Source organism: Sphaeramia orbicularis, chromosome 12, assembly GCF_902148855.1.
Source record: "Sphaeramia orbicularis chromosome 12, fSphaOr1.1, whole genome shotgun sequence".
Lineage (NCBI taxonomy): Eukaryota > Metazoa > Chordata > Actinopteri > Kurtiformes > Apogonidae > Sphaeramia > Sphaeramia orbicularis.
The window spans coordinates 22,728,286-22,742,230 of record NC_043968.1 but is presented as its reverse complement, the minus strand read 5'-3'; the positions used below and the strand labels follow the sequence as shown (position 1 = coordinate 22,742,230).

Genomic DNA, 13,945 nt, shown 5'->3' with positions numbered 1-13,945 from the left:
AATGAGTAACAGATATTTACACTAACAGGTCTTTATGCACCGTGTCTGAAACTTGAACTGCATTTAAACTACAACTCCCAGAAGTCCCTGCTGACTCCATTCCGCATTGTAACTCTATCTAGCGGCTGAGTGCTGTAAATCCCCTGCTGATCTGTGGGTTTTACCGGTAAACATGGAAGTGACGGCAGCCCGGCGCTCATTTCTCTGCGACATCGGTGAGCACTGCTAATGCATGTCAGACAGCTGTTTATACCCACAAATGTAGACCTATGCAATGGGCCACGGGACTTGGTCAAATATTAACCTTTTAAGCACATGGTCTAAAGGTTTGGAGTTACAGTAGGCTACATGACACTTCCACAGTGCACTCAAATACACAGTAGGTCATGCACAACCACAAATGATTTCTAATATCCACAGATTAGAATAGAACTAATTGCACCTAATTGTCAGAATACTAATGCTTATCTGTATAAAACCCTGCGAAAACTGTGGCTTTGACATTAAGTGGGACTGATCCATTTGATTATCTCCAAAACTGTCTAGTTAAACTGACCTTTACTATGATAATAGTAGTCTTGGGTCCAGGTTACCCTGGGGGGTGAACTGCTGTCCAGTCCCCATGGCCTACCTTCTACAAAGTCAAATGGTTCAGTAGGTCTTACACAGTCCTGCTGACTGACAGACAAGGCCTGTGATCAGGAGGTAAAGGAAAGGAAAGTTTAGGAAAATGAAAACACAGTACACACAACACTAGGCTACTGCAGTTTTTGTAAAATAATTAACTGTATGCAATGCAAATGTGTGTAATGCATTACTATCAAAACTAATGAACAATTCTATATCCTACATGTGCATGATATGTCATTAATAATCTGGAAGTAAGCACTACAGTTTATCATCAATGGAATTCCTGCAAAGACCGATGATAACTTAATATTTCATCAAGATTCAGATTGGACTGTCTTCAGAACATTTTTTGATGTTTAGGGGGAAAAGTCACATATCGAAGATAAGACAAATATATAACACTTAAGATGCAGTATGGATGTTGCATTTGTTTTAGTGAGGCATGCAAAGCAGTACAGCAAAGATGAGGTACGTTTCTGGACCCTCTGTATTTACATAAACTGTTTTTCACTGACTGTTTGAACAAGGTTTCTGGGCAGACCGGACTGCCCTACATGAGGCAGCGTCCCACGGCCGGGCCCTGCAGCTCAAACAGCTGATAGAAAGTGGAGCATCAGTCAACATGGTGACAGTGGATAACATCACTCCTCTTCATGAAGCCTGCATACAGGCTCATCCAAACTGTGCCCGGCTGCTGCTGGAGGCAGGGGCCCAGGTCAGCTCTCCATCACAGTCCTCTCAGTCTGACTTGTGTAAACTGTGCAAATAAATATCACAAACACTGGCAGAACCTCATGCAATCCAGTTATGAATATGCAGTAGGCTATCTTGGTGAGGTTTGTGAAATAACGTGCAATCTCAAACAGCCACAGGTTTCAGTCTTATTGAGAAAACTTTATCTGAGTTCTATGTTGGGCTGGTATTCTGAATCTGCTGACACTTGCTGCCTGAAATGTTCTGGTAAGGGTAACACATACTGTTAAAAAGTTCTAGATAATTAAAAGGTTTATAGGTTTATTATTAAAGTTGTAACTTGTAACATGTCTGCATTAACATTTTTGCATTAGAATCTCAAAAAGCAGCTAGGTGTCTGTCATTACTTATTGATTATTGATGATGGAGAATCGGACTGCTGCATTAAGTTTTCATCGCATCCCAAATTACAGTCTGGATTTAATTGAGGCTAATCCATGTGTGGAAATGATGTCTTATTCTCCCTGAACCATTCTGTCACAAGCCTAATGATCCTGATCAGTCCTGGCATTGTCCAGTCTGTGTGACATTAGAGACATGAGAGGATACTTACTGCATCACTTAGAGTTAAATAAACAGCCTGGACAAAAACAGTAACTGCCTGGATTTAATTAAGCAAATAGTTCCGATCCTTCCATGGGTAAGTACTGCAGTGGTGAATAATGTTTCAGCTGGAACAGAATATTTAACTCTAACTGATGCAGTGTCCTCTCATGTCTCTAATGTCAAAAAAATTGGACAATACCAAGATTGATCAGGATCATCAGGCATGTATCAGATTCCGATAATGTTCAAATCATTATAATGAAATGACATAATATACACATGTATGTATACATCACATGTAATATGATGTACTGTGTGTAAACATGATTTCAGACTACCATTACTGAAACGACTCCCATGATCCTGTGCTACTTGATAATGACTATTACTGCTGTTATTTTTGTTTGAGTTAATTGAATTACAAGGCTTATGAGTCCACATTTATGTTTTGTCCTTCAGGTGGATGTCCGGACCATCCATGGTAGCACTCCTCTTTGTAACGCCTGTGCTTCTGGCAGCCTGGGGTGTGTTAAACTTCTGCTGGAGTACGGAGCCAAAGTTAACCCATCGCTCACAGCCCTTACTGCCTCACCGCTCCATGAGGCGTGTATACAAGGTATGTAGGTCCAATCCAAGAGAGTATTAAGATCATCATTTCAATCTGACACCTTCTCTGTGTGTAAATCTTGTAATTCCTCTCAGGTAACGTCGATATAGTGAAGTTGATGATAGCCAGTGGTGGCCAGTTGGAGGCGTACGATGTCCACTTTGGTCCACCCCTCCATGCAGCGTGTGCTAAAGGACATGTGGACTGTGTCAGGGAGCTGCTACGTGCAGGTTAGCAAGAGGACTCCAGATTAATAGTGTCTTAAAGAACTGACAGAAAGGGTTAAGACAGTGTGTTTCAACCTTGGGGTCAGGACCCCATGTGGGGTCGCCTGGAATTCAAATGGAGTTGCCTGAAATTTCTAGTAACTGATAAAAAAAATTATTATAATACTAATAAAAATATATGGTGAGTTGAGAGAGACAATCACAATACATAAAAGACAAACTGTGAGGCTGAAACTGAAGCATTGTGGTTCTGTTTATCTTTCAGTGTTCATTGAGGTCAGTTTCAGATGCTGCAGCTCTTTCATAATTCATAGCTTGAGTTCCTTGTAAATCTAAGCTGGACTGACTGTACATATCCTGACCAAGGAAAATAAAATTCTCACTTTGTGCAGTAATCTACACCTGGCTTTTCTGCCTCCGTCTGTAATAATATACATTATATAGACTAAATGTCATCTAAAATTAATGTTTATTTGCAACATAGTATAGCAAACTATTACATGATCAAAAAAAAATTAGTTTTAGCCCCCAAAAAAGTCTCTCTTTTGAATGTCTGAGGTCACCAGAAATTTGTGATGTTAAAATGAGGTCACGCGCCAAAAAAGGTTGGGAACCACTGGGTTAAGACAACACTGATAAGCTCAACACATAAAGATATTCATAATGTGTATCTCTGACTTCATAAACACACCTCAGTTGCTTAAGAAGAATTGAAATTCCTGCAGGTGCCAATGTTAATTCAGTGAAATTCCACGAGACAGCTTTGCATCATGCAGCTCGAGTGGCCATGGTGGACCTCATTGAACTGTTGGCTGAGTTTGGAGCCAACATTAACGCCAGCGACAACCTTGGACGAAAACCTGTCGACTACACAACACCTGCTTCTCCCTCCTACTCCTGCCTCAGGTTTTATGAGAGTAAGATTAAAATAAATGTTCTGTGATTTTCTTTCTAATGATGATAGCTGGAATTTTATCATAATGTAGTTTTAAATGATGGCTTCTTCTCTTTCACAGGTAATCCCCTCAGTCTGCAGCAGCTTTGTAGAGTCACTGTGAGGAGGATGTTCGGTACCAGAGCCTCAGAGCTTATTAGTCAGCTGGACATCTCCCATCGCATCCACAGCTACCTCCAATACTCCGATCATCCCACATCACTGCTGAGTGAAACATAACAGTTTTCTGAGTTGGTATAAAATGATGGTGTTTAACAATGAACACTTTACCATTACTGATGAGTTACGTTGTTGCAAGAAAAGTACAATGTTTTATTCATGTTATATGACTCATGTTTATTTTGGATTGTTATGTAAAACTGCATGTGTTTTACTACTTTATTTATCTGGTAGTTTATTTGGTAGGGACAGTGCACATTAATGAACATCTGTATTGAACAACATCAACTGTAAATATGCCGGATTACAGCGGAAATGCTCATTTTTATACGTAATCCCTAGGCAGGCAAAAAAAAAAAAAAAAAAATCACAATTAAAACATGCAAATAGACCATGTGATTTATTCTAGATAGATAAAGTGTATCTGAGACTCAGTATGTAATCATTGCCCCTGGTCAAAGACAATTACTGATGAGTATAAATAGGAACAGAAAGAGGAATGTGCCTGAAAGTAAAATTATTCCAATTTTATGGGTAACAGTGTATATGTATATGATGCTATAAACATCTCATAAACTTTGATGCTTTGCTTTCAAGTAAAATACCCACAATATGTAAATTAGTTAAGATGAGTTCAACATTGAATACAAACAGCAGTAAAATGTAAAACACATCAATGTAATTGTGAAACAAATCCAATTCAGTATCATATGTAGTGGAAAACCATTTCGCTGCTTAATAACTACTACTGACACCTCACATGCATTTTAACCCATAAAGACCCAAATAGCCATGGGTGACCAAAACCATCTACTGATCTGTTTAATACCTGTTGATCCACTAATCCTATCAATACATGTAAATAATTGGTGTAAAATGCAGTTTGTCATCTTTTCATGGTCATCAGATATGACCCATTTGGATGTTCAGAGGCTCCGTAGTTACCATGGAAACACCATTGTCTTCTACAACATTGATTCACCAGTAAAACCCATAGAGTTCGATCAATGACAGTGGATGGAGACACTTGGTTTATGTTCAGCTAATGATAGATTTTACTGAAAAAGTCACTTTTTTCTGTCAGTTTTCTCCATTTTGGTATAATAATCTTTGAATTTACTCTGAGCTTTTATGAATGTCTACATGATCAGGGAATTAAATATAGGAACATACATGATTTACGCTGAAAAAACTTAAAGGGGTCATATTTTGCTAAACCCACTTTTATTAGTCTTTGATACATTTATTTGTGTATTTAGACCCTAATAGTTCAAAAAGTTTGAATTTGAACCCTCCAGGTGCTGTAAAGTTATTTTTATATTCATTTTGCCAAAAATCAAGTAGATTTCTACAACCTGTTTTAATTACCTATTAAGTTGTTACATCTATAACTAGTTATGTCACAACATTTGCACTAATAAGGTCAAGACTTAAGATAAACATTTCTCTGTGTCCACAATAATTGTTTGTCAGCATCAGCGGTTGTGGTCCATACTGAAAATGTCCAGATTTCGAGCCGATTATCTAAATTGTTCAGTTGTTGGTTGAACAGGACAGAGCAGCACAGTCAACAACCTGGAAGGGCTGGGGGGTGAAGTGGCTCATGTGCATTTAAAGGGCCAGCGCTCAAAACAACCTTTCTGGTGTCATTACTCAGAAATAGGGCTGAAGATGGACCTGTGGAGTTGAATTAATGAATGAATACAGACCCAAGCATAGCATTTACAGTTTATATAGACCATAGGGAAATGTTTTAAAATGGACAATTCCATTTTTTAAAAAAAGCAAAATATCACTCCTTTAAAATAAAGAGGATAATATTACAATAAATGGTAATGAAACACTTAAGATAGGTTAAATATATAAGAAAATTCATTTGGGAACAACCAAAAAAGTACCACTGGTTCTTTATGGGTTAATACTTTTACATACTTTTATGTGTTGACTATAGACCTCATAATTTACTTCTGTTGCAATATTTTTGCATCTTGGCATTAGAAAAGACCAGTAAAACCTAAATACTTACACCACCTTTATTTCTCCACATGAAGTCTCAGAGTAAGTGTCAGAGTGAACTGCAAATCCCACCATGCTAAAAAGGACTTCCTGGTATGTCACGTGACTGCTGCTGTACGTAAACAGTGCGAGGACGCGGCTGTTTACAAACATTTTGTGTCTCGCGCTCCCTGCTAGCCGGTTACATTTCGCAGTGGGAGAAAAAGAAGACAGGATGGAAATTGAAAGTACTCAGCCGTACTTCTTTGGAGACATAGGTGAGTATAACGTAAAGACAACATGGCCGGTGATATAGATAAGCGCTGTTTCGGATTTTGACCTAGTTTGACGTCGGCATGTATGTTATGGACGGGCTATACGTCAGCTGGAATGCTAACTATTTGATGCCATATTTACTTTAGCTAGCTGATGACATCCAAGGTTTTACATGAAGAAGCAGAACTTGCAAGCAGATTTTACTGCTAGTCTCATGTTTATCCGCTGAAGGTGTGTAGCAATAGCTTTTTGTTGATGAAAAAGGTGTAATATTAGAGGGCGCAGTCTACAGAAGGGCAGAGTACAGTGTTTTTGCCTTCATTAAATGTACATGGAGTCTCCATAGGATGCATGGCTAAATGTGTTTTAGTATATGGATTGTAAAGTAATTAACCTCTCATAAATGGATGGAATCATAGCTATTCATGTTAGCTAATAAATGCCCTCTTTCCATACTATTAATGAGTAAATCTACCAAAAATATTGTATTATTGATATAACAGCGTGTACAAGTACAATATCCAGATGGCAGGAGTTGATGAAAGTAAAATGCATCAAAATATACCACTACTAATGAACTAACTAGTTCTACAGAGATCTTTGTAGTCTAAACTTGGTTGTTGGGACACAACACACTAAAATTTACATGTATTTTTTTCTGTGAAATTTACCATTTCCACAAAAAAATGTAACATTGTATATTGTTCAACCATGGATCTATGTGGTTTATTGTTAAAAAGACAACTTAACAGACTGAACACTCACTATAATACAAAAATATGAACATCAATTTAGATGCTTTATTTACTTTTTTATCATCCTTTGTTTACTAAGAACATCAAGAGCAACACTAGTGCTAGTGTCTAACTGAGGTTTCTGTTTGACTGTTTATGTGCAGGCTGCTGGTCTGAGAGAACAGAGGTGCATAAAGCAGCCTCCCAGGGCCAGGTGTCCCAGCTGCAGAACCTCATCCAGAGTGGAGCTTCAGTCAACGTCGTGGCTGTGGACTCCATCACGCCGCTTCATGAGGCCTGTCTCCATGGACAGGTCCAGTGTGTTCGCATGCTGTTGGACGCTGGAGCGCAGGTGAGTCAGGCAGAAACACCTCACACCATCTGATATAATGTATTATGGTTCAAGATATTTTTCAGTGCTTGTGTGCAGCAAGATGTTGCTTTTTTGTTGATACTCACTGGTTTGCACAGGTTCTACACATTTCATTTGTTAAAATTCTAAATGTTGTTAAACCTGTGATGCATCTCAGGTGGATGCGAGGAACGTTGATGGTAGTACTCCACTGTGTGATGCCTGCTCAGCTGGTAGTCTGGAGTGTGTGAGGCTTTTGCTGGAGCACGGTGCCAAGGCCAACCCCGCCCTCACTTCTCGCACAGCTTCACCCCTCCATGAGGCCTGCATGGGAGGTGAGCACCCCTACTCAAGTTACACTGGTTTTCATTTCTGGAAATTGAGTAACTGTCCTTTTTAAGCCTGATGTTTATTTTTATTTTGCTGTGAGTTGTGTGCAGTAATGTTATGCTTTAATTTTTCAGGAAAATCAGATTGTGTGAAGCTCCTTGTTGCCATGGGTGCTGGTCTGGAGGCATATGACCTTTACCACGGGACACCGCTGCATGTCGCTTGTGTTAATGAACACATAGACTGTGTTAAAGTGTTGCTTAATGCAGGCAAGTGTCAGCATGAAACAAGTAAGGAAACATAGTGCAAGATGCCTTTAGTTTTTTTAGATATAATCGCCTTCCACAGAGTACATGGTAGAGTTTGTACATTAATAATAACTATACAAACACCTACAAGCATATAATTTAAGCCTTTAGCCAAATTTTATGTACAAATGCATGGTAAATGAGGAAAACAAACTCTCTGAGTCAGTGCCTATTGTCCGTGCCTGATAAGAGTGAGAAAGTTATTGTGTAAAAACTTACATATAAATGTAAAAAATCTGTTAGTAATGTTTTTCTCATGGACAATAGCCTTTAGAGAAATTTACAGCAGTGTGTGGTCTTATGATATAATGTCATCTTTTTACTTTTTGAATGGAAAAATACAACAGACACTTAATTTTTCATAGACACATAATTCTTTGATGTGCTTAGTATCTTCAGAAGGGATACTTAATGATACAATACTGTAGATATCAGTGCCCTCTTGAAAAGTGAAATGTACAACACACGTGAGGTCCAGGAGGCTCACACCCCTATTATTGTCCTTTTTTAGGGGCTAAAGTAAACTCTACCAGGCTACATGAGACCCCGCTGCACCACGCTGCTAAAAACATGCAAGTGGACATGATCGAAATACTGGTGGAGTTTGGGGCCAACCTCTACGCTAGAGACCAACATGACAGGAGGCCTGTGGACTACACCGTACCAGGCTCTCCATCTGCTGTCTGCCTACGGTTTTATGAGAGTAAGTATTCAAGATGCTAAAGTGTATGTTGTTTTCTGTAAACCTGTACCACAGTGTAGTGTCAGTTTTGCACCAGCAGATGGCAAGCAAAGACCTGTTTTCTCATTTTCATTGGTCAGCCACCATAAAATCATCGCTTTGTAGTGATTGTAGTGTTTGACAAGATTAAGCTGCTAAAATAATACTGAATTCTAATAAAGATGTTTAGCATGAAGCTCAGAGCGTCACTTACAGTTCACAGACATGAACATTTTAACGTCCTCGTTCCATGTTTTGGCCTCTTTAAAGATTCAGTGTGTTTTTCTCTAGCCCATTATCATTTTCATATTGTTTCTTCATTAAGAAATACTGTGCCACACTACCTCTTGAACTCTTCCATCTGTTTTTTCTGTCTGTAGCCACTCCTATGAGTCTGCAGCAGCTCAGCAGATTGGCAGTGAGGAACCAGCTTGGCACCAGAGCACTAAAGGTCATAGGTCAACTGGAGATACCAAAACTCATCATCAGCTACCTCTGCTATCAGTGAGTGATGCCTGGGAAAACCTGAAGACCTGGCTGGTGCACAATTCTGAGAAAAAACAAAACACAGGGAAGGTGGTGCTGGTATTAGACACAGTTTGGTGACACACACTGTTCTTACACATCTGTTCTTAAAACTGCACTCGCACTTCATTTCACAAAGGGGAAGTAACATGGGGTCACAACAGAGGATCTTTCCAGCAACTCTATTTAAGATGAAGCATTTTCTGAACTCTGCTGATTAAATTACAATACATGAATGCAGACAATTTAGTTTGATGCAGACCTTAAATGACTGGTATAAGAATGCAAAAAATGTCAGAGCGAACGAAAAGAAAAACAGTGTTTCATGAACGAACAACATGGCTGATAGTCACTGATAGTGAATATGTTGGATTAGCAAAACATTTTGAATGTTTTACCTATTATAAAGTATAAAAACATGAATTAAGGTACACCTTCAGTTTTATTTACTTTTTTCTATAACATGTTTCTTGACTGCCACGTCTAACTTTTACAAAAATCATACAATAGGTGAAATTGTTGGTCAGACCTGGGTTTGTAGACATTTTCAATAATTTTACAACTAGTACATTAAGTGCTTATATAACCAATATATCAGACTAATATAAGTGAGTTTTGTGCCAATCCCAAGTGTTTTTTGTCTTATAAGCAACTTCTTTAAGTCTTAAACATTTTTAAATAGATGAGGAAAATGTCAAATGAGCAAAACTAAACAAGATACCAAATGTGACCAGACAATGAATGTCCTTTATCAAAACTTCACACTTTAGTGATTTTATCAACAAAATTTTACTGCATGTCAATACCCAGTCTATCAGGTTGCTCTAATCCTTAATCTACTGTTTTTTAAATAGTATTTTTGTTAATAAACTGGTCAGAGATGGACACTGAGCCTCATCCTCAGCTGCAGAAAAGCCTTTGCTCATCTCTGTTCCCTGTGATTTACTTTAGTATAAACTGTCACAGTCACTTGCTGGAGTTTATAACTGTGTGAAGCTTTATACATATTTTATTTTTAGTTATCTGTTGGAGCCTGCTGTGTGTAATTGTAACTATAAATTGCAGCTATAAAGTCTTAAATAGAATTTAACAATAATTGCCCTTTAGATAAATAGGAACATTGCTAATGCTGCACAGGAACACTGAGCTTCTGTTAAGAAATAAACATAGATGGATGTTGAATTTTTACTGGATCAAATCCTGGATTTGCTGGGAAAATATGAACAAGGCTGTGAACTACTGTAAATGAAGATTAGTCATTAAAATATAAAGTGAGATGTCACATCCGCAGGAATACCAAACAGTGTTGTTGTCACAGTGACACTATCCAGATGCACTTTCACTCGATGTCAGATTCCTGTGATTCCCACTCCACGCCTGATGACAGACTGTTTTAAACAGAGGCTGAAGTTTGAAGGGGACAGTGAAGCTGGCAGAGTATTTATAGCTTAGTGTCTGATGCTCCACTAAATCTGCTTATAGAGACGACCCAGAGAGCTCAATGAGGTGTCGGTATTTATAGCAAGAGGTGCAGGAAGCTGTTTATGAATTCCTCAATGTGCGTTAGATTACTTGTGTTCTCAGTTGACCTGTTTTGAGGTTTCATAACTTTCATTCATCCATGGAGGTTGAATCAGGTCAAACCCTGTCTGTGAAGCCTTTATCTGGTGCTGATGATCCCAGATCACCGGAGAATAAGGCAAAGCGCAACACATCACATGAGGGGGTTTCAAATATCCCCTTCAACCAAACACATTCATTAACATAAAGGTGTTTTCTCTCCTTTCTAAGATGATCTGAATGAGTCATTTTTGCCCTACTTTTTTTTTTTTTTTTTACTGATGAAAACTACTTAATACAAACTGAATTATGATGATTATGCTGATGTCAAAAGTGTTAGTCTTTAGTGAGCAAGTGTGTGTGAGTTACTTTGACTCCAGGATGCTCTATGTCTCAATTTTTCTGAATATTTCTCCTAAATTCAACTGTAAGTTACATAAATAGTTTATTAGTCACAATGTTAAGCATATTCAACATGTTTTTTAATAGATGACTAATATTTATTTGGGTTGAGAGGTGATTTACATTTCACGTCATAGAGATGCAGGACTAATGTTTATAACAGAGCTTCTTCCCAAGTGCTGCATATGTTAAAGACAGTCTAAAAAAGTGTTTTGGAATTAAAATGGTATATTTTTTTTTATTATTTTCATTTTGGTTTGGGGGGAGGGTATGTGTTAATGATGGCGTCTTGTCCAGTCAACTTAAGAAATAAATAAAACGGCCATCTTTAGTGACTTTACTCTGAATGTAATTATGCCAAGTTGACAAAAATGTTATAACCTTGTCAACTAAAAATACACAAACACCCACAAATGATTACTGCAATAAATCAGTATTAACTGCTTGAAGACGGGACATTTTTCTTTTTGTTTTTTGAACAACAAAGTGTACCCTCTCTTTAACAGGAAATTTTAGTTCTTGTAGAAATTGTCAGGACAAAGTTTAACAGACCAGAAGAAGAGGACGTTTCCCCACATGAATGTAACTCTATTTGTAATGAAGCATAGAAGAGCAGAATAAACCACTGTTTCTGAGCTTTATTACATTTACAGATCGAAGATGCAGTCTAGAATATTAGCCTCGAGTTGTGTCTCTGCTTTGTGCCGCTCAACAGTTAGTTTGTCACTGAAAACGTCTGAAAACACTGAGACAGAGGTTAAGATTACCTGCTAAGACTAAGATGCTGTCTGCCTTTCATAAGGAGCCACATGACACAAATTCTGTGTTCAAACTGTAATTCATCGAGAAGATATAAACCCACAAACTGATAGACATCCTCAATCTAAACCCAGCGTTTTCTGCTTCACAGTTTTGACAATTCTCTGCAAGGTTTAAATATAAATAACATCACAAGTTGTTGGAGAGAGGTCTTAGAGTAAAGATGGATGTCACTTCATCTTAGTAAATGTCTAATATACCTGTATATGTGGTATTTGACATTGTGCTGCTGGGGCTGAAACTGTCAGAGTCAATACAGAAACACTCTTCAGCTTTGAGATGAAGCATTTCAAATGAGGAAACGGCTGAAAAACACCACATATTATAACCTCCTGGAGCATAAATATCCCCCATGCTGAGTTCACAAGCTTCAACTCCTCTATTCGTAGTAGGAGTTGCTCAGTTATTTGGAGTACACCTGTCAGCTCCGATGCATCTATGTGTTTACAGTTTGCCTGACAGCTCTTTGAAAGAAAAGTACTCAAAATCTATATTTCATTTGAGTTTTATTGGCTGTGCTCATTATGGATTTCCACACTTCCTCCCTGTTAACGTGCCTGAGCTGCACTATGCTGGCATGAACACGGAGCTCATCTGCTTCACTCCATAAACATGCCACGCTGTTGCTTTTTGTTTAATCGAAATATAAATTCCTTGAAAGTAATCATTCATCGTTATAAGAATCTGGACAAAGTTCTGATGGATGAAGGCAGGCTGTTCATCATAATGGCATGTAAATAATCCAAAAGCACATATCTCTGGCCTCTGCAGCACGTCTTCTCATGCAGCGTTGCCTTTAAGATTTGCTAAAATATCTGACCCTGATGCAGACGGGTTTCTGCTTGAGGCTTAAAATAACCCCGACAAAACATGGATGGTTTAACAGCACAAACTTTAGAAGTGTGCAGGAGGAGCTGGAAAAAACACAAAGAGAGGAGGGTAGGTATGCAGGGAATGTTTACTTATCTAAGATGAGAGATGGTGCGTCCTCCAAATTAGGAATGTTGAACTTCAGGTTGAACAACAGACTGGTTTCCTCATGGTTTATCAGATTAAACGGCTCTTAAAGGGTCTCTGGGTCGAAGTGTTGTCTCATTAAAGTGAATAAAGTCAGGTTGAACCTGCTCATTTGTATAGAATACTCTGATTTATGTCTTTAAGGTGCTACAAAAACACACATTACACCATAAATAGTGTCATAAATAGGAATCTTATTAAACTGTACATACTGTTGCTCTGAATATGATAAACGTTGATTTATTGAATAAATTCTGCCATTGACGTGTTTGGTGTCATGATTTTTTTGGGGTGTTATGTCCTCTGTGCTGCCGACTCATTCCTGTAAACACAAACAGCCAAGAACAGGACATGATAGATTTTTCATCCTGAGAACATGTATTCTCATTTGACGGGAGAGTAACTGGAAACACTATTCGGGAATTATGGCTCTGTTTCCATTGCTGTTTTAGAAATTGTATTCGCTCAAAGCTGTAACATACTGTATCTGGCAGACTTTGATACTAAAACCTGAAGATCACATAAATGCCAAGCTTAAATGTCTCTACAATGAGAATACTCCACCACATATCTTTACGCCACAGCATCATTTCTACTACAGAGAAAATGTTTTGCTTTATCGTTCATGTAAATTCAGTAGCTTACTCTGTAGATAGAAACCATCATGATGGGAATATTGGTCAGAGTATGTGAACCCTTTGAAAATTCAGTTTTCTATATGAATTGGTCATAAAATGTGATGTGATCTGCATCTAAGTCACCGGTACTGACAAATACAATGCGCTTAACTTAATTCCACACAAACAAGTTTAAATATCTCATCAAGCAGGAAGGATTCTCAGATGTTTAAGTAGAACAATTTAAACAATCAATAGAGATGACCATGCACTTGCACTGTACTGAGAGTTTATGTCCATCAACATGTTTTTAAACCTGCTGTATCTACACTGTTGCTCATAAAGCTTTAATAATTTAGTTTTGAGACTCATTCCTTTTTATTCCTATGCATGCACATCTGTAATCACCTTT

General features: G+C 38.1%; 2 protein-coding genes across 3 annotated transcripts; both read left to right on the top strand.

Moving 5' to 3' along the window:
- The first annotated feature begins 45 nt into the window (after positions 1-45).
- Positions 46-4,227, top strand: asb13a.1 (ankyrin repeat and SOCS box containing 13a, tandem duplicate 1). The gene is made up of 6 exons (XM_030150613.1): positions 46-215; positions 1,158-1,345; positions 2,389-2,545; positions 2,632-2,766; positions 3,489-3,680; positions 3,780-4,227. The coding sequence occupies exons 1-6, from the start codon at positions 173-175 to the stop codon at positions 3,935-3,937; spliced, it is 873 nt and encodes a 290-aa protein (XP_030006473.1). The 5' UTR covers positions 46-172; the 3' UTR covers positions 3,938-4,227.
- A 1,758-nt stretch (positions 4,228-5,985) lies between these two features.
- On the top strand, positions 5,986-13,184 carry LOC115430541 (ankyrin repeat and SOCS box protein 13-like). Of its 2 annotated transcripts, XR_003936953.1 has the most exons (7): positions 5,986-6,150; positions 7,047-7,234; positions 7,413-7,569; positions 7,699-7,833; positions 8,384-8,575; positions 8,974-11,549; positions 11,597-13,184. XR_003936953.1 is itself a non-coding variant. In XM_030150614.1 (6 exons), exons 1-6 carry the CDS (start codon positions 6,108-6,110, stop codon positions 9,099-9,101), a joined length of 843 nt encoding a protein of 280 aa, XP_030006474.1. In that variant the 5' UTR covers positions 5,986-6,107; the 3' UTR covers positions 9,102-13,184. The 2 variants fall into 2 exon arrangements, 1 of the variants encoding a protein (XP_030006474.1); XM_030150614.1 differs by having other exon boundaries at positions 8,974-13,184.
- The last annotated feature ends 761 nt before the right edge of the window (positions 13,185-13,945 follow it).

Excerpts from the sequence above, each read along its gene's own strand:
- asb13a.1 (XM_030150613.1), top strand. The coding sequence starts at position 173 with ATGGAAGTGACGGCAGCCCGGCGCTCATTTCTCTGCGACATCG. Across the intron at positions 2,546-2,631 it reads CCATGAGGCGTGTATACAAG|GTAACGTCGATATAGTGAAG; the intron begins GTATGTAGGTCC and ends AATTCCTCTCAG. Across the intron at positions 2,767-3,488 it reads CAGGGAGCTGCTACGTGCAG|GTGCCAATGTTAATTCAGTG; the intron begins GTTAGCAAGAGG and ends AAATTCCTGCAG.
- LOC115430541 (XM_030150614.1), top strand. The coding sequence starts at position 6,108 with ATGGAAATTGAAAGTACTCAGCCGTACTTCTTTGGAGACATAG. Across the intron at positions 6,151-7,046 it reads GTACTTCTTTGGAGACATAG|GCTGCTGGTCTGAGAGAACA; the intron begins GTGAGTATAACG and ends GTTTATGTGCAG. Across the intron at positions 8,576-8,973 it reads CTGCCTACGGTTTTATGAGA|CCACTCCTATGAGTCTGCAG; the intron begins GTAAGTATTCAA and ends TTCTGTCTGTAG.